General features: G+C 39.3%; 5 protein-coding genes across 12 annotated transcripts in view; 3 read left to right on the top strand and 2 right to left on the bottom strand.

Annotated features, from left to right (window-relative positions):
• kazna (kazrin, periplakin interacting protein a) overlaps window positions 1-1,275 on the top strand; it is a 181,763-nt gene extending 180,488 nt beyond the window's left edge. For all 8 annotated transcript variants that reach the window (XM_067591837.1, XM_067591838.1, XM_067591835.1 and 5 more), the window contains one exon: window positions 273-1,275. In XM_067591837.1, the coding sequence (XP_067447938.1) occupies window positions 273-431 (159 nt within the window). In that variant the 3' untranslated portion in view covers window positions 432-1,275. The remainder of the gene's footprint in view (window positions 1-272) is intronic.
• A 4,888-nt stretch (window positions 1,276-6,163) lies between these two features.
• On the top strand, window positions 6,164-12,999 carry tmem51a (transmembrane protein 51a). The gene is made up of 3 exons (XM_067591832.1): window positions 6,164-6,658; window positions 8,457-8,921; window positions 9,553-12,999. Exons 2-3 carry the CDS (start codon window positions 8,506-8,508, stop codon window positions 9,953-9,955), a joined length of 819 nt encoding a protein of 272 aa, XP_067447933.1. The 5' UTR covers window positions 6,164-6,658; window positions 8,457-8,505; the 3' UTR covers window positions 9,956-12,999.
• Window positions 13,000-13,309: 310 nt separating this feature from the next.
• LOC137184308 (chymotrypsin-like elastase family member 2A) lies at window positions 13,310-17,022 on the bottom strand. The gene is made up of 8 exons (XM_067591834.1): window positions 16,972-17,022; window positions 16,563-16,651; window positions 16,178-16,275; window positions 15,450-15,572; window positions 15,044-15,180; window positions 13,899-14,044; window positions 13,508-13,660; window positions 13,310-13,378 (listed from the first exon to the last, which is right to left on the bottom strand). The coding sequence occupies exons 1-8, from the start codon at window positions 17,009-17,011 to the stop codon at window positions 13,361-13,363; spliced, it is 804 nt and encodes a 267-aa protein (XP_067447935.1). The 5' UTR covers window positions 17,012-17,022; the 3' UTR covers window positions 13,310-13,360.
• Window positions 17,023-17,366: 344 nt separating this feature from the next.
• LOC137184307 (chymotrypsin-like elastase family member 2A) lies at window positions 17,367-20,938 on the bottom strand. The gene is made up of 8 exons (XM_067591833.1): window positions 20,797-20,938; window positions 20,566-20,654; window positions 19,904-20,001; window positions 19,475-19,597; window positions 19,250-19,386; window positions 18,484-18,629; window positions 17,627-17,779; window positions 17,367-17,450 (listed from the first exon to the last, which is right to left on the bottom strand). Exons 1-8 carry the CDS (start codon window positions 20,834-20,836, stop codon window positions 17,433-17,435), a joined length of 804 nt encoding a protein of 267 aa, XP_067447934.1. The 5' UTR covers window positions 20,837-20,938; the 3' UTR covers window positions 17,367-17,432.
• A 1,233-nt stretch (window positions 20,939-22,171) lies between these two features.
• LOC137184304 (chymotrypsin-like elastase family member 2A) lies at window positions 22,172-25,391 on the top strand. The gene is made up of 8 exons (XM_067591831.1): window positions 22,172-22,264; window positions 22,516-22,604; window positions 22,696-22,793; window positions 23,385-23,504; window positions 23,606-23,742; window positions 24,339-24,484; window positions 24,641-24,793; window positions 25,312-25,391. Exons 1-8 carry the CDS (start codon window positions 22,228-22,230, stop codon window positions 25,327-25,329), a joined length of 798 nt encoding a protein of 265 aa, XP_067447932.1. The 5' UTR covers window positions 22,172-22,227; the 3' UTR covers window positions 25,330-25,391.
• The last annotated feature ends 34 nt before the right edge of the window (window positions 25,392-25,425 follow it).

The following is a 25,425-nucleotide window of genomic DNA, read 5'->3' as shown; positions in this document are numbered from 1 at the left end:
AATAGTGCAGAAGAACTTGTTGCTGCATATAACAGATTTGACACAGCAGGTGTATAACATTAACGAGACAAAACAAGCTGTATGACAGCAGGCTGAATACAACATTACACAACACAACACTATAAACATACAGCATTACACAACACTGGAGAATATTTCCCACATCAAATGAGCTGTAATGATAATCTTGTCTTCAGTTGCACCAAACAAACAGAGAAAAAACAGCCTTGATTGAGTGTATTTGTAGTAAAAATGATGTGTTTGTGTTCCAGCCTCCAACAGGCTTCAGCCCCAAAGCCCGCAGTGGGCGGGACTTGAGTTGCCATAGCAGCTATGGCTCCCTTCCTCGGGAAGGTCGAGACCAGACTCCGCCCAGAACCGAGGGGAGCCCGATCCGCGGTTACACCAGCATTGAGGTCACCAATGTGTGAGGTCATCAGAGACGTCAGCGTCATCACAGCTACGATCTACGTCATGGACATTTGTCTTCTATGTGTACCTGAACATGAGATGGTTATGTTTTTGTAAAGATGAGCCTTTACAGGACAGATTGCACTTTTTTAAAGGGACAGGTTTCTTTTTTATAAGTTTCCTGGTTTAAGGAAAACTGTGTCAGAGTCGTTGTGGGCAAGTGGTGTTTTGATTGTTTTGAGGGCAGTCGTTTCTATTCCCCAACGCCAGAATCATGAGATGAAGGACTGAAGCTAAATGATTATTTTTCTATTTCTTTGTGTGAACGGTTCTTTGTGAACCAGGCAGGATGTGACTTGGCAGTTTGTTTTTGTTGACTAAGTGACAAGCAGTCTGTTTACCTGAAGGAAATGAGATTTTAAAATAAGATAGTTTGTATTATACAGGGTACTTGATGACAAAATGAAAAAAAGTTTCATATCAGTGTAAATTGTTCTTGTTTGATTCAGTTCTCTTTAAATTTCTGCTGTTTTCGTGATGCCTTGCCAATGTAGCTAAGGACAATTAACAAAAAAAAAAAAAAGACTTGAATTGAGTTTTAAATTCTAGAGTATATGTTTGATAGTCATTTTTCATCTTGCACATTTACACTGTTGTGTCTAAACAAAGGTAGCACCCTCTTCAGATGTTTTATACTGTGCAGTGAACATGGAAAAAGATTTGGACAAAGCCAACAAAAGATGACTGCAGAGCTGTACGTCCGTGGAAGCCTGTGGGCTAAAAAGTGTGAGGATGCAAATATGTGAAATGGTAAGACTGTTCCTTTTAATGAAATAAAAGAAATGAAATAAAATCTTATGATTACACCGTTGCACATATCTTCAGCAAAAAGTTAAACATAAACACGGGTGGATGATGGACGTAACTTCTTAAACTGCGATGTGTCTGTAAGTGTGTCTGAAGAAAATGGTGAAGATAAGAAGTAAAACACTTCAGTCTTGAAAGCAAAATATCAAAATATTAATGTTTTAAGTTCCACAAGTCAGTATTTTTCACAGTAACAATGAATAAAGTGATTACATGTCATGCTAATGGTTTGCTTGGTTGCACAATCACAAAACCACAGAGAATTATCAGCCGACTCTGCAGTTCTGTGGAACTTTACTCACTGTTTTGGTTTTACAGCCACAAATGTCCTGTACGGTTCAGTCTCACTGCTTTAATCAAAGCTGCTGTTTTCAGCAACAAAAAGCTCCAGTAAACCTACTGTAAGCTAACTGTCCAGTACCAAACAGCAAAGGTAGCATCTAAGTAGTTGGGGAAGCAAGTCGCATATCCGGCAGCTATAGGGCCAGCTGTTGTGCTCAGGAACTTGACTCCAAATAAATGCTAGATGCTTAAATATGCGACTGTTTGCTAACACGCCATAATAACTTTATAGGGAAAGTTATCATTTCAGTGCTCTGTGTCTTTCAGTTTGTTTTGAATTAGACTTCCTCCAGTGGATAAAAACAAACAAGCGGACCAACAAAAGTGAGCACAAAAAAGATGATTACAAGTTGATTGGTCAGATTAGGAATGAATGAAATGTATGAATGAGAGGAGCTTTGACTTTGTGGGAAAGGAAATGATGGAGATGCTGGAAAATGAATGAATGGAAGTTGACAACAGTAAGAATAAAAGGACAAACAATCTTCCTTATCGAACTCATTTGCATGACTAAAGGTTTATGAGGCAGTCTGTGTGGTTCAGTGCCTCCACTGTACTGCAGCTTGGGGTCCAGCTCAGTGATCACCTTTGTATGCTGTTTCTGTACACGTGACAAATCTCAGAGCATTTTGAGAGTTGAGTCACTCCAGCATCATATGCTGCTGTTAGACATGTCATCTCAAGTCTCTGTTGCGCCTCTACGTAATATAGTATGGTGCAACTTTCTCCTCTTATTCACGATGACTCAGACTTTGGAGCAAGCGAATGTTGACACAGCACCAAGTGAGACAGCTAAGCTCTGGCTGGCTGCTGTATCTTTCTGACTGGCACCTTTCCGGTAAACCCACCCATGGTTGGCAAAAATGAAACGAGCTATTCATTATATGATGGGCCTTTGTACTCAACACCTTTGTGATATCAGAGGTATGAGTAGTGAAGGTGTGTCAGGTGAAGTGAAATGAACCAAACAAATTATTAAGGAAACATTCAGTGGAGAGATGTTATTACATGTTCATGACACATCCGTAAGACCAAGATCAACCATTATACATTAGTGGATGTGAATGATTGTGCAAGTCGGACTGCAGCAACAAAATCAAGACAGTGTTTTTCAAGGGGTAGATACACAGAACAGAATATTGACTGAAGAATCTAATGCCACTTATCATATCTATAGCCTAAGCGACTGGCTAAGCTTAGAGGCCTTGCAAGTCAAGTTTATCTATTTTACTGTGAGATTATTCCAGTGTAGAACTTAATTTGATTGCAGGCTAACAGTGATAGGAGTTCAAGTCAAACTATAAGATGCAATCAAGATGTAATCAAGGCTTTTTACTGTGGTTCTCTGTCTGTCTTTTCCTGTGTGTGTGTGTGTAATAAAACAGAGGAACCACACAAAAGCTTAAGAGGAAGAAAACCTCCCTAGAGCGCAGAACAACGGAGTTCCCTCACTGAAAAAGAACAATACATCAAGTGGCCAGGATTGGGACTGGTTTTGTCATTATTGTAAAATAGGCCAGTCCGTGTTCTGGCAGGCCAATACAGTAGAGGAGACAGGGACGAGGAAGTGGAGCCAAGTGGAGTTGATTATTACTGTCCAGGGTAACTCTCCAAAATCTAAATGGCATACGAGCAAACATAAGCACGAACACACAGACGCCTGTATTGTGTTGAGTAAAGGCATGAGGCATGACCGTCTGAGTCATGTCAAAAGGGCTTGAAAGGATTGAAGGGGAATAGGTTATATATTTACAGAGAAGAAGATAAAGGTTGATTACGTCAGACTGATATGAAACTGACTCATCTGTCAATGTTTACAGCATGGGGAAGTTTTGAGTCTTGTTTGGTGATAACAGATGTTATTCATGTTGTAAAACAGTGGATCACAAATTGACTTGGCATGTATTGTTATGTACATCAGAAACTATTGGGGCGTTGACCACAGGAACTTTCTCAGAACGTTTTGAGAAACCGAGGAACTAAACTTAAAGTACTTTAACAGCAGGGACTAAATGTAGTTCCTGTATGATAGAACTAAAAGAGTCATAGTCATGTGATCCCCAGTCAACAGAAATATTCCACTCTGGGATTTTCCTTCAGTTTGTTTCACACCTCAATTCATAACCAAAATTTTCCTTTCTATATGTGGAGCCTCACCAAAGATGACTTTTTTTTTTTTTTTACTCCAAATGATGAGAAAATTATGAAACTAACAGAAAACTACAAACACAACTGTCTTTCCCAACTGCATACAAGATACTAACTGTAACAATGTTTTGAATGTTTGGTACGTTCACATCAAAAATCTGCAAAGGTATATTTATAAATGCCAGCATGCACAATAGGGTCATGATTTACAACAGGCCTTTTTCAAAAGAAAACATTTTGACATGTCACAGTAGTAAAAACACAGGTTTAAATAATAATGATGATTAATGATGGCTGAATTCCATTTAGCTGCTTCAGTTTCAGGGTCCTGGTACAGTATTGTGCATGCTTGCTCCTGTCACAATGTCATGGCTTACTGGGACAGCTGAACAAAATTAATATTATTATTAAAACCTTAACTTTTCCCTCTGCAGAATGACAAGTTGAAATGTCTGCTGGGATCTGAAGGAAACTTACACAGCTAAATGGAATTCAGCCATCATTCATTTTTATTTTTTACACATGGTTTCCTACTGTGACATGTCAAAATCCATGATTAAAGGCCTGTTATTGTGGATGGACATCAGGGCTGAAACTAATGATTATTTATATTGATAATTATTGGTCTATAAAATGACAGAAAATAGTGAAACATGGCCGTTACAATTTGCCAACAGCAAAGGTTTTGATGTCTTTAGATGTCTTGTTTTGTCTGACAACAGGCCAAAGCCCCAAGATATTCTGTTTGCAATCATGTATGACAAAGAAAAGCATGAAATCATTTAAATCATGAATCATTTAAAAAGCTGAAAACAGCAAACTTTTGGCATTTTTGCATAAAAAACTTTAAACATTTTTTAAACCCAAGTAATATTCATATGTTGAATTGTATGTTGCTGGTAGACAAATTTTCCCATTTTCCCATTTTCAGCTGACCTGCGATGCCCTGACTGAAATACTTTCTAGGCTACATTTGCTTTGCATTTAATTTGAATTACAGTATTTCATTGGAAATGTTCTACTTTAAATATAAGTTTCAAATAACACATTCTTCATTCCTGGAAAGTACCTGGGAATTTACGAAACTGTAAAATAAAGCGTTGCAGTCCAGTACAAGAAAAATCATTTGGCGTGTTTAAAAGTTAGTAGTAGTTGACTGATGCTGGAAACTGAGGAAACTTGCACTGCGGCTGTGTAAGCAGAAGTAAAATACCAAAAATACTTCCCCACATTCAGTGGCATCTTGTGACATAGGCTACTGTCACCTAGGGCGCCAAATGAAGGGGGGAGGGGGACCAAATGAGTGACAGTGTTTTTTACTGACAGGTGTGCTTGTACACAGCTTTTGGAAACACTCATTCTCCATTCATATGATGTGTTCAGACAGAATGCAAATTTTTTTGTGCAGATCAATTACATACAAAGTCAATGCAAAGACTAACTGAGTAAATTTAGACACTGAACACAAACACACAGACACACTTCCAACAGACACAGTCGGTGCCTGCTACTGTTAGCTAGCTTACAGCTAATGTACAATAATGTATTTTGGCAATCATCATTATCATTTAAACACAAATGATCCAGCAGTCAAACTCACACAAGGCGAAAATTTGCTTTGCGTTCTTTATTAACACAGCTTATAAGTTTGTCCTCTCTTTTTCCCCCATTGACTTGCATGAGTTTTCATCTGGTTTGTATTTCAAAGCCTTATTATTTAGTCAGTTTTTGCCTGACAGCCACCAACATTAATGTGCTACATCATGCCATGCCACCAAAGACTCACACACACATTTTTATTTTTTTTTAAACCTTTTTTATTGGGTTTTACAGGATTATACAACATTTGAATCAAAGACAAATATAATTACCTTTTATAATGATCCATCAAGGAACAAAGACATGTATTTTTATAAAGGAGTGGGCACTGAACCTGCTAGACTCAGAACAGTAACACACATGCACATACCAGCAGGGAAACAAACAAACTGGAAAACAACAAAAACACATAATAATGAGGATGTTCAATAGCACATTAATGTTGTGCCACCAAACACTCTTGAATGCACCTTGACCCCAACTTGCCTTTTTGTCTGAGGGCTGTGAGGACTCTGTAAGGGCTGGAAGTAGCCTACCATTGGTACACTTAATTTTAGTGTGAATTCATTTTTGAAGTTCTTGGACTGGAGGTACTATTGTTGCTCTTTTTGGGGGGCTCTGATAGCAAATCTCGCCTAGGGCATCAACATAATCAGGGGGCGTAAACTGCAATAACACTCCTATGGCCACATTTCACAAAGACATACCACGGACATAAAGATACGTGTTTTTGCACATTATTGTATTGTATTTATTTGGACAATGTACAGTTTTAAACATAAATGTTAACATTTGATGTACTGCACCAGAGTTAGCTTTAAAGCCCATTTTCATCTGCAGTCCTGTACAAATAAAACATATAACAGCACAATAACAAACGGTACAAAGCAAAAAAAGAAAGCAAAAAAGCAAAAGCAAAAAAATAAAAGTATATGTATACATGTACAGCTTTAACAGGCTGTAGGCATCAGTTTTTGTGGACTCACTTCTTTTTGGTACGACACCGGCCCCGCCCACACGGTTCTGCATCCAGCAGCAGGTAGTGAAAGGGTTAACTTCTAAACTGGAAGTGTGGTGCTGCTGAGCCCCCTCCTCTCCCGCTCTCTCCCTCTCTGTCCGCCTCTGAAGAAAGTTCCTGATCCATAAACGCTATTTGATACAAAAACTATGCTACACAAACTCCTATACGCGTCGGCGGAGTTTGAAAAGCAACAACACACCTCCTCCCAGCTGTGAGAAGAAGAAGAAGAGGAAGAAGAAGAAGAGTTACTTATTATCAAACGATGGAAAGGTGAGAGTAAAACCGACACACTCGCTCGTCGATGTATTCATTTGCACCGCTGAAATGTTACGAAAAGTTACACAATAGTCGAAGTTTTAAAAGGTTTCAGTCCTGGAAAGTTTTTGTTGCACTGCATGAAGTGTCCTGCTGTGTCAACGTAAGCAACCCGCCCAGTGTTGTAGCAAAGCGGACACTGCATGTGTTCAACGGGAAAATATGTTACTGTGAGAATTTAATGCTCAAACAGACTCCAGCTTTACATTTAGACACTCAAAAAGCATAGTTAAGCTCATTATCTGACCTAAACTATAATGTTGAATAAACTTAGAGACTTTTGTGATGAGTTGGCTGTAGAGTAAGAATAAAACACACAAGACCACACACAATAATTACATGTTGTACAGGGTTATGTGGGATGAAGGGTTTTTCATGAGCAAGCCTGTCAATGTCTTACTTACTTTACTGTAAAAACCCGCCCTGTGGTGAAATATAACCTTTAGGCTGCTCTGTAAGTAGGCCTACAATAGTGTAATATGTGACATGTTGCACAGCTGTGCCAGGCGTGTGCGATTATTGTCTGTGTGCCTGTGAGTCATGATGTGATTTTGCATTGTGTCACAGCTGTCATGATGACAATGAGTCAGTCTACTAAAACAATTATCAGCTGTATTTAGTATACAGCTTAATAATGATGAAGTATTGATACTGCATTATAGTGGTCAGTACTGGAAAACACTTGAATCCGCTCGAGTACACTGAGATAAGTCAAACACAGGAACTTCCCAGCTCTAGTCTCATGCCAAGCATTCTTCTGTGAGAAGGTATCTCTGATTCAGAGTGGGGGTTTGCTGGCTGTCCCACTCTCTCCCAGCAGGTCGGGGCACGTTTGTAGACACTTAACTTTGCTCGTTTATCTGAGGTTAAATGTCTGATAGGAGTATTTAATGATAACAGAGTTTTTTATATAGATAGTTTATTCCTTGGACTTTTGTCTGAGTGTATTTTCAACTCCCAGATGTCCTCCTCCTCTCTTTAAACTAGCAAAGATTTATTTCTAAAGTTATAGTGGAGGGAAGCCTTGTGATCCATGGCCTGTTATAAGTATGCAGTAAATCTGCAAATATGCTCATTGGTCATGCTCATTGCATTTCAGAGAATTAGATTACTGTGTACAACAGTGAAATGAATGCTAAGCTATTAATGTTTGGTTTTGGATTCACAGTAAACACTTTATGATACAAGATGGGGAAACAGAAGAAAGTACAGTATAGCTGCCAAGATATTGTAATATTTCTGGTGGTCATAGCTGTCCTTTTCTACCCTTGTAATGTGTTGACACTGGGTAACTAGTGACTCTCGGGAGGTGAGCATGCTGTAAATTTTTTACCACACAACACGCCTTTCCGTAGAAGCCTCAGTGGTATTTTAAGTCAGTGAGTTTTATGCTCTGTCCATTTCACTGAAAAATGGACTTGGACTCTCATAAAGAACAAATCTCTGGGCCGCAGAGGCATGTTCAGCAATATCTTCATAGATGACGTTCATATCTTAAAAGGAGAGCTCTGGCTGGTTGGAGTCATACAACTTCAGATACCAGCTCGCAAGAGGTCCAATTTTTTCAAAAGGGCACAACCAAAAATAATAGTTTGGATGTTCTGTGACGTTTTCAGCATCAGGGTTGTTTTACAGGAAAGGTCAGAAACAACTATATTTAAAATGTTAGATTTTTTTGTTACATTCTGTGGTATCTTATGTTTGTTTTTAAGGTTTCTAGTCTGTGTCTGACCTCATGCATTTCACTCAACAGTTTTTGACCTCACCGCAGCTGGTCTGACTGAATTTGAGGGACTGACAAGATGCGTTCCAGTGTGGATGGACCACCAGACCCTCATAGCAGAGGAGGCACCAGCAACAACAGTAATAACAACAACAACAACAACAGCAGCAGCACTGAGAACAGTGGAAACTCTGGTTCCCAGTATGCACTGTGTGCTTTGGGGGTTGGGCTTGTTGCCCTCGGCATTGTGATGATTGTGTGGAGTGTAGTACCTGCGGACACGGCCGGTAACAGCAGCAATACAGGAGGAGGAGATGGAGATCATGGTGGCAGGAAGAATAAAGCGTCCTCTGTGGCCTTTGTCTTGGTGGGTTCTGGGGTGGTCATGCTGCTGCTGTCCTTGTGTCTGGGAATGAGGAATAAACAGCGGGAGCAGATGAGGCTCCAGGAGTCCCACAGAGGAGTGGCAGCTACTGAGCAGGAGGAAAGAGAAATGTGAGTCCAAGTCATAGATTTCTGACTAAATGACATAAGCACATCAAGAATATAGTATTATAATCCAACATGAATACTTTATGTTTCTTGTTATGTGTGTGAGAAGAAGGCTCAACATCAGTTTTAAATGAATGAGAATGTATTTGACGATGAAAAACTAAGTCTTTGGAAAGGACTTTCTGTCAACAATATTTTACTCGTCCTATAACTTGATAAGAAGATAATCCATGACGTTAATAGTTTTGGCTGATATTCCTTCTCTCTGATATCTGAGACTTGAGACTTGGCTGCTTAAAAACTACTTTTTGCTGTATCAGGAGTTTTTTGTCTCCTGAGTTGATTAAGCAATGTCATAGTAAGATAATTTGAAGCTTTTTGATGTCACACTCTGAGGACTTGAATGTTGAGAGCATCCCACCAGCGAGCACATGATTGCACAGCTCTAAGCTATCAATCACAAACAGCTAAAATCTGTCAAACACTTAAAATGTTCCTTGATAAGCATTTGAGAATCATCAAATATTGCTTTTATATTATTATCCTACACTTTTTAGCTCTAGCAGTGGACCTGTTGGTGTACACGTAATGATTCATGTGTGCCATTCATGTATGTTTCTATAAATGCCTGCAGTGCTGAGGAGCAAGCCCAGCGTTACGCTGTACCCACCTATGAAGAGGCAGTAGGCAGTGGCCAGTACCCTGTCCGGCAGAGCAACCCTAACCCAAGCTCCTCCCAGCTACCCTCCTACGACGACTTGGTCCAAGTTGATGGGGTGCGGTATGAATTCGAGGGGCCAGAGGTCCAAGCAACTGAGGCACAGCCTGCTCCAGCTTCTGGTGCTCCCTCTGCTGCTTCCACTTCAAATCATAGACCTGGGAAAAGTAGCCGCAAACTCCTCCCTATCAAGATCCGCAGGATTAAATCAGAAAAGATGCACATGAAAAATATTGATAATTCTCAGCCGGCAGCTGGAATGAGTATAGAACCACTTACCCCGCCTCCGCAGTATGAGGATAAAGTGCCACCGCTTTAAGATCAGGGTGACCATGTTTAAAACAATCTACTGAATTACTGGAATTCTCTGTGATCACCGTATGTGGATCTCGGTCGGCCTTGTTGAGCCAAGACTTGAAGATGGCTCCTTTTACAGAATGTTCTTAGTGGCACTTTGTTATAAAACACAGTATCTGTTCAAATCTATCATTCATGCCACGTCACTCCAAAGCACTGAACAGAAGAAACTTTTCTTTTTTAAATGTTGGATGTCACTGGATCTTGGAAACAGTTGCAGACAGATAGTGACGGACATAGTCTGGATGGATAATTTTTTATGGCACTTTGGAATAAAAGCACACACCAAATGCAGTTTTCCTCTATGTCCAAGTCGTTTTCTGTTCATTAACAACTCACTGACATGTGAGTTGACCTCTGAAGAGATCACAAGACATCAGTGAGTGGTTCTAGTGAGGATTTGTGTGCACGCTTAAATGGATATGAGCACGGCACTCATTTTGTGAAGGAGCTGCTGTTTAGGCAGTGTATCACCCTGGCAGGCTCTGGATTACTACTGCCAGGGGTTTACCAGGTATGGACTCCACAGTGAGTGACTGAGCACTGTATATACTCAGCAGGTGTCATTTTACACATAAACTCTCACTGCCAACAATATTGTCTCTCCTGGTAATCTAGAGTTTTGCAGTAAATGACAATTTCAATAAGTGTTAATTGCTATACAGAGCAAGACAGCCTACTTCCATGTTAGTTTCTGTTCAGCTAGCTTATCTGAAAGATAATACTGTTGTTTTCTGTCCAAGATAAATGGGGTATCTACTGCTGTACTGGACAGCTGCATTTGATATTTTTAATCGAGATGAAACAAGACTTATTTTGTTAGTATTTATGAACTACAGTTCCCATGACTCTTGGCCATAGGAACTGTCACTCTACCAAAACCTAATGGGAAATGTACTTTTGGTGTTGAATGCTTGTTTTATCTTACTTATTATATCAAGACACTAAAATGTTGCCATCCAGTACTGCAGTATATTTATTAAATGGAACAGAAACACTAGTTTGACGTTTCTTTTTAGAAAGATGGATAAAATAAACACTCTACAGCACATGGTCTGGTCATGGTCAAAGCTATGTGATGTTAAAGTTGTGGGTATTTCTTTAATGAGTGGGACATGTGGGCCAAAATTAGCAAATTATTGCATTTACTGTTAGTTGTATCATTAAAGACGCCATGAGAGTGTATCTTTACTTCCTTAAAGCTGTATTAAACAAATTTTGACCAGTAGGGGGCATACAGACCCCAAAACAAACACAGAAACACAGCCCTGATCCAGCATTAGTATATCACTTATCACAGCTAAGAAGTTAGCAAACAGTTGCCTGTGTGCAACAAAGACACAGATGAACTAAAAGTGGCGTAGAGTTGAGTTGATGGTTAAGGTACGACCGAAAGGTCATTCAAAAGTGAGAGAATTGAAGGAGGCTGTTGTTAAAAATATCTTTTGGATTTAATGGATGAAATTGTGTATTCACCTTATCTAGTGCAGCACCAGTGGTCAAAATTACAGAGAAATTGTTTCGTTGGAAGAAACAATTTCCCAGGAAGTTGAGGGTGTCCTCTCATGGAATCTGGTAGGAGTGGTTATGCTAACATGTTGTAATATTAAAGAGTTAAGTGCCTTTGTGTTCAGAAATACAATGCTGCTCTTCCTAAAACATTTCAAAAGACATTGTATGACTGAAGTTGAGTTTCACTTCCAGTGCAGTGTTGCTTTTATTTTAAAAACGGCAGGTAGAGAAGGAAGTGTGCAAGAGAATGATGGAAGGAGCTCACGAATAGCTGAAAGCCTTTACCCTGTAGCCATGGTGAACACAGTTGAGCTGTGAAGGCAGTTGTGTAGTCTTCACTTGTTTTTGTTCTTATTCAAGATGACCAACAGAAAGACTCTTTGACTGTGCAGCTGCACCGCAATAACAGCAACTGTTACTCACTCGCTTGCTCATCACCATTCCTCCAACCACAGCTTGACTCGCAGCCCTGTTTTCACTCAGAAGTATGCTGAGAATGAGCAAAAAGAAAAGAAGGATAGCTCACAGCTGTGATCAGGGAAATGGGTTTTCCAGCAACATACACTATCAATAACTTCTTTTATTCCTCAGATTAGACTTGTCCAAACAGAATGATATATCAGATATCAGTCACTCAGTTACAAATTCAGTTGCATATTTTGTGAAGTTGCACAACTAAGATTTCTCCTCTTTTGTTTTTGTTAGACAAAAGGAACATTTATCAGTGACTGCATCATCTAGTTCTACATTGTCTTTGAGTAAAACAGTGTAGTTAAAAGCAAAAAAAGCTACTCTAACATTGTCAGCAGGTTATATTATATATTGCCAGCTTTTTTTCTTTTAAAACGATTTGGCATTTTTGCCTTTATTTGACCGTCAGTGGAGAGAGACTGGATGCATAAGGAGAGAGAGATGGGCTATGCAGTGAGGGTTGTGATTATGTGGTATGCACCTTTAACCATTAGACAACCAGGGCGCCCCATATTATATATTATCATATATAATATTATCTGTCAAACAAAAAGCAACAAGGTCGCTGAGCCACTACAGGTTTGTCATTGGAACTGAACATGAAACAGCCATGTCTACATTTCTCTGGATTGTTTTTGAAGTTGAAACTTCCCACAGTGTATTGATTTATTTTTGTTACGTTCAATACTGCAGACATCGTCATTGTACCTCATTTGCAAAGGACCGGTTAACTACATGATTTTATTACGACGTAGTCAAAAAGTTTTACATTGATGAATCATAGTGTTTTGATTAGCAGTCACTTTCTGTTTTATTTAGAGTGCCCCAAACACAAACTGTTGTCCATTTCATTTATTGTTGTTTTTTTTATTACTTAAATCTATTTCTTGTATGTGTACTGTGAAAACATGCTTTTCTATGTTTATTTTAATTTGTGTAGAATTTGTGTTTTTTCTGAAGAGTGAAAACAAATTTATCTCATGAATATTTTATGGGAAATAAAAGGAAGTATTTGTTAATTAACTCAGTATATTTTGATGTGATTATTAAATGATCGTGAGTCTAATTCCATGTTGACTCGTGACATAATCCACTGAACTTTGTTGCTGTTCACCAATTCTTACTGAATATGCAGCTGCTGTGTTGAAAGCTGACAGAAATTTCTGGAGGCTGTGTAGTTGTTAGGGCCTTTAGTCACCAAATTAAAAGATGGTTTCTTGTTTTTAGGTGTCTATGGCATGGACTCAGTCACGTTTTGTAAAAAGCTGCATTACCAAAATAACAGTAGTATATATAGCCTTTGACTTTGCAGTAAAAACAATGAGACAACACATCATAAATCATAGTTGGTGTTATTGTTGACAAAAGCACTTCGGCCGCCTCTTCAGTAGTTGGTCATAACCTGCAGAGTGAACAACAGAACACACAATTATAATGCACTTCCTGTTTTTCAACTCCCAGGCTTTTGTTTGCTTCAGGTTACATTGTGTGTATGCAGGCGAGGTAATCAGAAGATGAAAAAATTTCTCACTGTGTTCATCCAGCTGATGTAAGAGCTGACTTGTGTAAAGACAGTGGGCTTCTGGAAGACGTTGCAGCCCTGACCAGAACCGAAGCTCACTACGCCGTGGACGTCCCAGGAGCCATCAGGGTTCTGGCAGTTCAGGGGGCCACCAGAGTCTCCCTGTAGGTCGGCACATACTCTATTGGCTAGCAGCTCATTTACAGACACTGAGGTATAATTACCAGCTATCACTTAGTCATGCTGAATTTTCCTTTTATGCCATTTCTAAGTAAATCTCTTTACCTTGAATCTTCCTGAGTCTTTCATACTATACAAGATTGATTTCTTTTTTACAGATCACATAACTACTTTAATCTACCATTAAATGACTCCATGACCCCTCTTTTTATGAACTCACGTTACAGCCAGCAGTGATGCCGTCTCCCCCGGCACAGACCATCTTGTCCGTTGCCAGGACGCTCCACCAGTCAGGCTGTGAGCAGATATCGTGGCCGACCACTGGCAGGAGAGCCTGCTGCAGGATGTCAGCCAGAGGACCGCTGGCTGTGTGGAAGAAACATGCTGACTGGAGCTTGGGTAAGAAACAAGATTATTTGCTTTGAAGGAGGTTCATCAAGGGGACAACACAAGGTGCAGTAGAGGATTAAGATATTTGGTTTCCAGGGAGGACAATGTGTGGCATTTACTAAAACCTCTTCTAAATGCTGTTCATGGGATGCCTATTGAACCATCAAGGGTGCTACATTGATTAGATTATATTAAAGGTTAGATTTGCTGTTTTTATTTAACCCAAACCCTATTAAAATGTTGTATCCTGTCATATGTAACTTCACAGATAGTTTAAGCACTAACAAACTCCCTTTTATTGCATCTCCTAACTGAGTTTAAACAGTCCAATCGTGCAAGATTGTTCAAACCCAGTAAAAGGCAGGAAGCTCACAGGACAGTCAGATGTTTCCATATGTTGGACTGATAAGAGGGTTGCAAACCGTGCTTCCTATCAGATTTTACTACATCTTAGCCAGAGGCAGTAAACTGAGCAAGATTGAGTCAACTAAATTTAACATTAATCCTGATAGAAAGGCTTGGTCTGCGTGCTTTGTGGTTTGTGAGGGAAGACTCTTGTGCAATAGTACTCAGTGGACAAATACCATTGCACAGTTTGGATGAATCTCATCGAAATTGCTTTGGAGAACCATAAATGTATTACTCATCATTTTAATTCTTTATTTCTTTTGACATACCACCTCTCTGTCCTAAGCGATTAAACAGTAGGAATTTAAACTGTTTTGCACTTGTAGGATTTACATATAATTCAGGACACAGCCTAAGAGTTTGGTAGCTGCAGTAGAGACTGAATCTCCACGTCAGACATTACTAGTTCTAAGCTCTGCTTGTTGAGCAGTTTGATGGATACTTGACACATTTTTCTGACCAACTAATGATTGTAAAATATTCTTGGACCTTGGTAAGTTGACCTAAATTGACTGGTATGCACAGACAGGGGGAAATGACTGTACAGATTCACACGGATTTACTCACTGGAGAGTCGACCCCAGCCGGTGACATAGCATGGAGCACCGTGGGGCAGGACCACGCCCAGCTCTGGGAGGCAGGCAGGCATGATTGTATCAGTGAAGGTGACGGGGGAAGACAGCTTGATCAGCGCAATGTCGTTACTGCAGAAAGGGAAACAATGTACCCACATTCAGGAAGTGATGTTGTTTCACCTAAATTCAGGAAGTGATGATACAAAAATAACAAACCCCCCCCCCCCAAAAAAAACGCAGTGTCCGGTACATAAATGTGTTGCTGCATCAGCCTCACCATTTGAAAAATTACCTGTTAACTGACACCCTGTCTGCTTATACATGACAGTCTGCTGATTCTGCTCTCCACTTGGACTCATGAGGTGTTATTGAGCTGTGTGGGCGGCTGTTGCTGTTACCGGCTGAGCAGGATGTTGTAGTCCTCATGAGTGATGATCTGGGCTGCACTCTGAGCTATCGAGCCCTCCTCACTCGCCTTCAGGCTGTGTTTACCCAGCTCCACTCTGTAGTTGTAGCGGTCACTGTGGGATGGCAGATGACACGGTGTTTCCGTGGGGGTTTTAGACAGTAATATTGACTTTTTCTGCCTGTGTGTGCAGTACTGTGATTAAGTTGTTGGTGGATTGCAAATGCTTGGTTGTCCTGTTTGGGTGACCAACTAATTTTTAACAGGCTTTACAGCAGTAATCTGTGTGATCTCCTTCTTTTTGATAGCAATGTTGTTTTTCTGACAACAATTTTTTTTCTACAGTGATCGTCCCTGCAGTATGTGCTACTCTCAGATGGTGGCCATTGCTGCTAACTCTAGAAGAACTACCCTCATCTTTTCATTCTCAAAAACACCTTTTAAGGTAACAGAAAAAGAAAAATGCATCATTTCCTGTTGGACAGAGGAGTACTGCCTGACAAAAAAATCTTAATTACATAAAACTGCCATGGATAATCAATCTAACTATTAGTTAATTCCTAGTAGAACATCCAATATACAGATTTGTAAACCTAAAAAACTACGTTCAAAAATCATAAACCAGAGGATGACATCTGGAACATCTAAGAGTCAGTAATTGATGAAAAATCTGATTTCGATCATTTGACAGTCTTCCCCACAGTGTTGAGTTAAACATACTTGATGCAGTGTGCAGCGGTGAGGACCCAGTCAGAGGAGATGAGGGTGCCTCCACAGATGTGCCTCCAGCGCCCACTGCTGTCTGACTGGAGTGAGATCTGAGCAGAGCACAGTGAGAGGACAGTGTGCGTCGCTGTGCTGGATGGATGAGATGCACTGAAATGGACTAAAATCTCCCTCCAACACCCTATAAATCACTAGAAGAAGGAGAAATCACTATCAGGAGTTCAATGTTCCTAAAAGATAGAAGACCCAGAGAGTGAAGGTGTAAAATTACTAAATGTAAAATGTTTCTATCTGTTATGGTGAAATGAAAATTTAGAGTTTGTGCTGTTCTGCAGTTGCCAGAGTGAACATGCTTCTACACATTTAGCTCAGACTCTACCTGCCAGGGCCAGCTGTGAGGCGTGACGTCCTCTCCTGCCACCACCCTGCTCAGCACAGGAGGGAAGGTGGGAAGACCACATCCATAGGCTGGAACAAGGCCAGTAATGTCAGAAACACCATTTTTGTTATTTTCTGTTACATGCTAATTTTCCATGAATAGATTTGTGGATAAACACCACAGTATAATGACAATTTTCAGGACAATTGCAATTTTGGCACCAGACAAAACATTAAGCAGTGGTTTATGATTGTATTGTGGAAGTTTGTGATTAAATCTTGTAAAGAATTTTTAATAAAATGTGATTATTAGCATTCTGTGCACGACTACTAACAGACTAGCCATCTCATTCATGCTACAGCAAATTAGGTTTTAGTAACTAGCATTAGAAAATATAAACTTTTCTCACCACTAGCTATCACAAAAGCAAGAAACACCAGGCTCCTCATGACTGTAGAGTATGTAGTGTATGCCTAAATCTTGTATTAAGAACAGGCTTGTATTTATACTGTCCTGGGAAAACTGGATGAAACAGGCAGAAAGTCAACAAATGGCAGGGACTGGGGACACAACATGTGGTTGTAGATAGCATTTTCCCATCACTGCTCCCATTGGGGAACATTTTTGCTTTGTACTGTGTCACTGATTAAACGATGTAGATGATATATTTGTCAGAGTAGAGAAACTGAATATTTATGCCTCAGTCTTAATATTCAGCGATGCTTTAATGCTTTGCATATTTTTGGGAAACTGCTAACCTATTAATGAAGCCCAAACTGGTACAAAACACAAAATAACACAAAATATAGTTTCACATTTTATTTATTTTATATGTGAACATGGTGGCTTTGATCTCAAAAGCCTGTCCTCTTAATAGGCAACCATATTCTGTGGAAGAGATAGAAGAAAGTTAAACTTAGTGCAGCATAATAACACAATGAAATAATTATTTTTGAATTTACCCAGGTTATTTGCTATATTAATCCTTGAATTGACACTGATAAAGCACACTGAAGTGTTTTTCATTACTTCAGCCTCTAAAGATAGTCAATGAGAGAGCTTACGGAGCTGATCCAGTCGACGTAGGAGCTGACTTGAGTGAAGACGGTGGGCTTCTTGGGGAAGTTGCAGCTGAGCCCGGAGCCAAAGCTGACGATACCGTGAACCTCCCAGATGCCGTTAGCGTTCTGGCAGTTCAGAGGGCCGCCAGAGTCTCCCTGAGTCATGTGAGAGAAAACATGATCAGTGTGCAAATTCCACATTTAACAGTAACTTCTTGTCCTTGAAACACTCAGTGAGTGTGCTTAGTGTTTACATCTAACACGAGTTATGATGACGCGCAGACAGTGAGGGCTCTGTTTAAATATTAATATGTTTACATTCTATTTGCATTCCTTTAAATTTTAGATGTTTAAGTGACACTTTTCTTCAAAAAGAGTGCATGATATTCATAGGAGAGAGATTTGACAAGCCAAAAGTGGGAGAAGTGTCTCTTTTCTCCTCTAGTTGAGACTTCCAGGTTAAACTTTTTAGCCAAAAATAAAAACTTGATGTTGTATATGTTTGGAGGATATGAACTAAATGGGTAATGTTTTTGTTTAGTTGGATGTCATTGATTGTCTATTTGTGAGTTTTGATGTGTTCACATATCTTCTAGAAAAAAGTGTTGAAAGTATTGGCAGACCATTTATGTTTATGTTATGTATTTATTTTGAGAAGATTAGTGCTTATATTTTGTGTGAAATGTGTTGTTGGAAGTGTACAACTGAAGTCATTGAAAAAATAAACTGAGAACACACAGCTAACAGGTTTAGTTACCACGAGTGTAGCCTGCTGTGTGCGGTCTTCGGTTGTCAGAAGGCATTTGAGTTGGGTGTCAATAATGAGACTAATGCATTATTGTGTCATTTATTAGACTCACGTTGCAACCAGACACAACTCCATCTCCACCTGCACAGACCATGGTGTCCTTCACCTGAGAACCCCACCAGTCTAACCGGCTGCAGGTAGCGTGGTCCACCACGGGCAGGAGAGCCTGCTGCAGGATGTCAGCAATGGGACCACCGGCTGTGTGAAGAAGAGATTCATACAAGCTAGAGTTCAGTTGAGGTAAAATTCTGGTGAAAAAACAACAACTTAACAACACAGATTTTCTTCTAGCTGTAGCTTTGAGTCAAATGTTGTAGTTAGAAAGGATCAGAGCAAAACAGACAGTGTTCATCCTGTTAAACTTAGTTACAGTGCAACCAGTCTCCAGCTACTTTTTTATGTAGTGGGTTTCGTTGTGATGTACAGTAGCGATTCTTTTTATTTTGTTGATTCAATGAATACACTCACTCCAAGTCTTTCCTTATTGCTCTCCTCCCTTCTCATTTTCCCTCTTTACCTTTTATAGTACATATACCTTTATAGCTGTAGTGTATAAATTAAAAGATCAAATATTAAGATAATACTGTATACCACATTAAAATACTACTACTGCTAAAATTGCAGTAAAGATGCTTTCTTAACTGTAAATGCCACAATTACAAGATATATATATATAAGAGATAATACAGACTGGACAAGACTTGGAACTATCAACTCATGATAATAATCTGATGATATTGACTTTAAATCTGATATTTTAGTTAAATTAGAGTTAAACTGATTCAGTCTCAAAGAGAGGAAGGAGTGTGGGCGCTCACTCTTCATGCGACCCCATCCAGTGACGTAGCAGGACTGGTTATGGGCCAGGATGAAGCCGGCAGCGGGAATACAAGAAGCCATGATGGTGTCACTGAAGGTGACGGGGGACTCCAGCTTGATCAGGGCAATGTCATTACTGCAGAGGGAACATACAAACATTTAGATCCATCATAGACTTGATCTGCCAGTGTTATTTCTTGTAATGTTTACTGAAGTCTTTTTACCGGATGAAGAAGGGGTTCCACTTCTCATGCACAATAATGTTAGAGGTGGCCATGAACACAGCACCCTGCTCCGTCTGCAGCAGGTCGTGCTTTCCCATGGCCACTCTGTACTGCTTGCTGCTGCTGCAAGTTGTCCAACAAGAAGCAGTTATGTATTAGTGTAATGATCAAAAAGATAGCTGACCAGTGATATTAAAAATACATTCACCAGCAAACTATCAACCATGTTATGCAAATACTAAGGATTCTGGGAATGTCAAAATCAGTCAAAATGCACTAGAAACAAATCACCTCATAATTGACATCTTATACGCATGGATTATACTATACAGCAGACACCATGTCATTGATTGTGAATATAGATCTTTTGGTCAGCGCAACATGGAGTTGTGATAATTTGTCATGAATTGTTTTGAGTTCCACTGTTACCTGATACAGTGAGCAGCAGTGAGGACCCACTGGTCAGAGATCAGAGTGCCTCCGCAGGTGTGTCTCCACTCACCCTGTCTGTTGTACTGCAGGGATATCTGCAACATACATATCAACACAATCAATTCTTCCTGGTCACTGATGGTGTTTCCTGAGCTGTTTACTTTGGCGTTTCTTTCACCAGCTGGAACCAACTTCTGAACGATCTTGAATGTGTCCGTGACTTTTGTAGCTACTTTCAAATCTAAATGAAAAGCTCTGCTGTGCCTTTGCTTGATTAGTTTCTCAACTGCTCTTAATTTTATTGAATTTGAAATTTCCTGCACTTTAACTGTATTTCTGGTCTATGATTTTATCTCCTTTTACTCTAATTCATTTTATTTAATTTTTTATTGTGTTCTTAAATGTTCTAATGCATTCATTCACCTTATATAAAGCCTTTTACATAGCGTCTGTTTAAAAGGTGCTTCACAAATAAACTTGCCTTTCCTTTCTCACAATTAATATTCTTATTAATATTGAGAGATTAGTCTCTAGTCTACTTGACACATACTGCACTGTATATCTTTAGTAGAAACCTATAATGTACTTTACTGAAGTTTTGTTTTCAGACATCAGATATCTTGTTTTCTGAGTGAAAGTCCTTACTCAGCATGTTTTACCTGCCAGGGCCAGCTGTGAGGCGTGACATCCTGTCCTCCAACCACCTTGCTCACCATAGGAGGGAAGGTGGGCGCACCGCACCCGTAGGCTGAGGAGACAGACAGACACTTTTAAAAATTGTAAATGGATGCACAAAATGAAAACAGAAATACTGTATGTGGACATATCTTAAAACAGATGGCAGTAATCAGTGTTGTGTGTGATGTTTTTAGCGACAGAAAGATTCTTACCACCAGCAACAAAGAAAGCGAGAACCACAAACTTCATCATCTCTGTATCTCCACAGTTTGCAGTAAAACCATCAGACTCTTTTATATCTTAAATGATGTTATGCAACCTCAAAAAAAAAAAAAAAAAAACAGGATCAAATTCTGGGAAATTTGCCTTTTCAAATATCTTAATACTGGGGTGGAGCTAAGTGGACATCAAAACTGGGTAATACTAGGCCAAGGCCAAAGTTTCCTGGAGTTCTGTGTGTTTTTAAACTTGTTTGTTGAACAAGTCAGTGGAAAAAAGGTTTTTAGCTTTTATCATCAAGTGGTGGAATTCACACAAAGAGCCTTACTCCATATCAAGTATAGCACTCACTAGTATGATTTCCTTTACGGAGAAATGTATTGCCTCCTTCCTTACAAATAGTCAAACTACTGTATTACTACTATTGTAATTACAGCTGGAAGTTTCCATTGCTTATGAAACCATTCAAATTCTTGTGACTGTATTGTATTATTTAACTACAAAGTTATTATTATTATAATACTGAAACTCCTCTTACCTTGCATCTATGTACTTAAATACAGGTCAGCCACTGAGGTTTGACTGTAGTATGTGCTTAATGAGGAATACCACTAAACTACATATATAGTACCTGTAGTTTCAGCTCAGAGGAGGCCATAGAAACCAAACTATGTCAATGCTCCAAAACTGTTAATAAACAGTATCTAATAATCTTTATAAACTGTTATAGTAAAATGCAACTTCATTGCACATTAGTTCTCTACATGACTTATTTGTATCAATTTCCAATCTCACTAAAACATGAATACATACATTTTATTCTATTCTAACAGTAACATCAATATTTGCCACTTAAGTGATTAATGTGTATAACCATCATATTACCACATGAAAAATAGACGTCTTAGCTGAATACATTCTAATTTGTTTTCTTTATTGCATATATTGTAGTTCTTTGAGATTTTTTTATATATGCAAACATACACAGTAAGCTACATTTAAAGCATCTTTTCCAGAGACTAGAATGACTTTTGTGTTTTAAGTGAACATTTTGCAGTTTCACATATACATAAAAATGCACTCTTATTTTCTTTCATACATTACAAATAGATTGACCATTTTAAAATAAATACAAAGCCACAGAGTGTGAACATCATCTCTTCTTTTCAAGTTGAAAGACCTGGCCATCTCAGGTCATTGTGAGACATCTGTGAGGTTCACACAGAGGTTGGGTTGGGGAGATAAGGTGTATTTGGGGATATCTGTGGTATACTTATCTCCAAGGTTGATTTGTTTTTCCCCACCAACTTCGCCTGGCTGAGCTGAGGAAAATGTTGCATCACATTGGAGGTCTCTAACAGGTCTGTTAACGCACTATATAAGGAGGAACAGATCCCACTGAACCTTTACTCAAGACAGTCACAATGAAGTTCGTGATCTTGGCTTTGTTTGTTGCCGGTGGTAAGATCTGATGCTATTCTGATCAGACAATTACATGTTTTGCTGCATACAATTGCCCACATTTTTTACATGAAGTGGTCTATAAATTTGATATGAAGAATTGAGTTAACTGAGTTTTAAAAAAATCAATTTTTTACACTTACAAATTGCCAAAACTGCTTGAAAACATTAATGTTAAAGAACAAAATGAAAGAGTATTTTTGATGTTAAGACTGTCATAAAGCACCATATTATATACTGTTGTTTCTCAGCCTACGGGTGTGGCCTGCCCACCTTCCCCCCCACCGTCACCAGGGTGGTCGGCGGAGAGGATGTCCGTGAGAACAGCTGGCCCTGGCAGGTATGCTCCATTCTCAGTTAAACTCTGTGTCCTCACTCCTTTTCTTAAAGTCACAAAACATTCATGTGCTGCTGTTGTTTGTTCTCCACAGGTGTCTCTGCAGTACCAGAGTGGTGGCAACTTCTACCACACTTGCGGTGGCACTCTGATCGCCAGCCAGTGGGTCCTCACCGCTGCTCACTGCATCAGGTGTGGTTAAAAAGAAATGTGAAATCAATGAGGGTAAATGAGGAACAGGCAGGAGAGGAAAGGGAGGACAAAGAGGGTCATGACTGTGGATTTCACTATAAAGCTGGGTGATAGAGGCAGGATGGAAAGATGAATACATTTGGATTTGCAATTTAAAATAATATACAAATATACTTGAACTCATACTTGAGTACTTATCACAGCCTAAAATACTGTATACAGAATTACACAATAATGCAGTTCAGTGTTCAAACTGAAAAAGGCTTTGGTGAGCTGTGGCCACCTATTAGTGTAGTAATTGTTTTAAGAAAAAAATATGTTATAGATATAATTAGTAATTGCACATTAAATCAATACTCCCACTGTTAATAAAACATTTTCCAAGTTAAAAGAACACATTTTTAATGTATTCCCCCAAATTATTTACATTTTACTGTATATTGGCAGCAGTAGTAATATAATGAGAGTAGATTAATACCTGTAAATAAGTTTGGTGTTTTACTAAAGTGTTCTTGAATAGATCCCAAAACTATGCAACTCTGACCCTTTTTCCTACTTTTTTCTATGTTTTTTTTTCTTCTGGCAAAGCAGCAGTCGCACCTACAGAGTGTATATGGGAAAACACAACCTGAAGGAAAGTGAGGCTGGTTCTATTGCCATCAGCCCCAGCAAGATCATCGTCCACGAGGACTGGGACTCTTACAGAATCCGGTAGGCTCTGTCGACTGCATATTATACTTCGGTGACTATTTTGTTATTTTACCCATACTATTAATGCTCATTAACATTCTGTTTCTTCATTCATCCTCCAGTAATGACATCGCCCTGATCAAGCTCTCCACTCCTGTCACATTGTCTGACTCCATCATGCCTGCTTGTCTTCCCACTGCTGATGACATCCTGCCTAACGGCGCTCCCTGCTACGTCACCGGCTGGGGTCGTCTCTGGAGTAAGTTCTATTAACAGACTAAAAGGAATTTGAGTAACTATAAACTGGCAACACTGATGTCCTATCAAATCGTTGATATTATGTCAATTTTCCTGTTAAATTTGTGTGAGCACTGCAGCCCAGATGTTGTTTTTCTTAGCAAAATTTTCCACCCTCTCAAGAGGTTAATCTTCAACTAAAATGTCACTGTCTGTTCATTTGAACTGGGCTGGTGTGGTTGAGTCTAGTTCCAGCATTACTGTAAAAGATGTCTTGGTTTTAAGTCTACAGTAGTTTTATGACTTGTCTCACACACTTTTAGATGTTGCCTTGCCTTTTCAAAAAATAAAAAAGTTACAAATTACATATTTTAGAAATGACACCTCAAAGCTATGCATTGACTAATCCATACTTCTGTGTGTTAATAGAATATGACACTCATACAAATAGACATAATCTATAATGTCTATTCATGCTTTTAAAACATTTTGATACTGAATCTTGTCGCTTTTGAACTGAAACTGGACTTAGTGGACCTAGTTTTGGAGTTGATTTGGCCTCGTTGGTGGTGGTCTTAACTGCAGCCCTGAATCTGAAAGCTCTGTTCTCTTCTAAAGCTGGAGGTCCTATTGCCGACATCCTGCAGCAGGCCCTTCTTCCCGTGGTCGGCCACTCCACCTGCACCAGGTATGACTGGTGGGGCAGCCTGGTCACCGACAAGATGGTCTGTGCTGGAGGAGACGGACTCCTGGCTAGCTGCAACGTGAGTCAGATTCATTTCATTTTTTCAAACTTATGTAATGTATAAATCCAGGTCCTGTACAACAAAAACCTTATTTAAGCATATGTAAACACAGCATTTGTCATCCTCTGTCTGATTTCCTGCCCTAATACCACATTTGTCTCTGTTACCCTTCAGGGAGACTCTGGCGGTCCCCTCAACTGTCAGAACCCTGATGGCTCCTGGGACGTCCACGGTGTGGTGAGCTTCGGCTCTAGCATGGGCTGCAACTACCCCAAGAAGCCCTCCGTCTTCACCAGGGTCAGCGCCTACATCCCCTGGATCAACAACGTAAGTGGAAAAGCATCGGATAGAATATTTGTCCAAAAGATCTCATGATACATTTTTGTTTATTTTTGACTCAAGCTGACAGCGTTAAAACTTTTTCCCTGTCTGGAGATTGAGCCACTTGCTGTTTACTGGCTTTACAGACAATGTAAAGAAGAGACCTAAAACTATTTATGGGCAGCCATTAGTTTGTGCTCATTATGTGGCTCTTTATGTTAGAAATAAATATGAGAAATTGTTTTAATTAAAAGGAGGAAACTTATTTGTGCTTTTTTACATGAATATTTGTGTTGCAAAATGGGCTGTGTAGAATATTCAGTACTTTGCCAGAAATTATTAAATGAAATTATACATATTATCAAATACCACAGTGAATGTCATCTAATATTTAATTGAAACTTTAAATACTTAATAGCTCAGAGTCCAGAGTGGAAATATTGTGATAGAGTCACAGTGCTCTAGTGCCCTCTAGAGGAGGAATTTGACTTATTTTCTTTCTGCTTTCCGTTTTTTTTTTCTAGGTGATGGCCAGTAACTAAGATGTGGATTGTTTTGTGTCATAATTTGCTGTTGATTGTGAAATAAACAATGTAGTGATTAATACAGTGTGTTCTGTGTTTTTAAAATCAGACATC

This window comes from Thunnus thynnus, chromosome 6, assembly GCF_963924715.1.
Source record: "Thunnus thynnus chromosome 6, fThuThy2.1, whole genome shotgun sequence".
Classification (NCBI taxonomy): domain Eukaryota; kingdom Metazoa; phylum Chordata; class Actinopteri; order Scombriformes; family Scombridae; genus Thunnus; species Thunnus thynnus.
The sequence above is the reverse complement of the archived record's forward strand: the minus strand, read 5'-3'. Positions and strand labels throughout refer to the sequence as shown.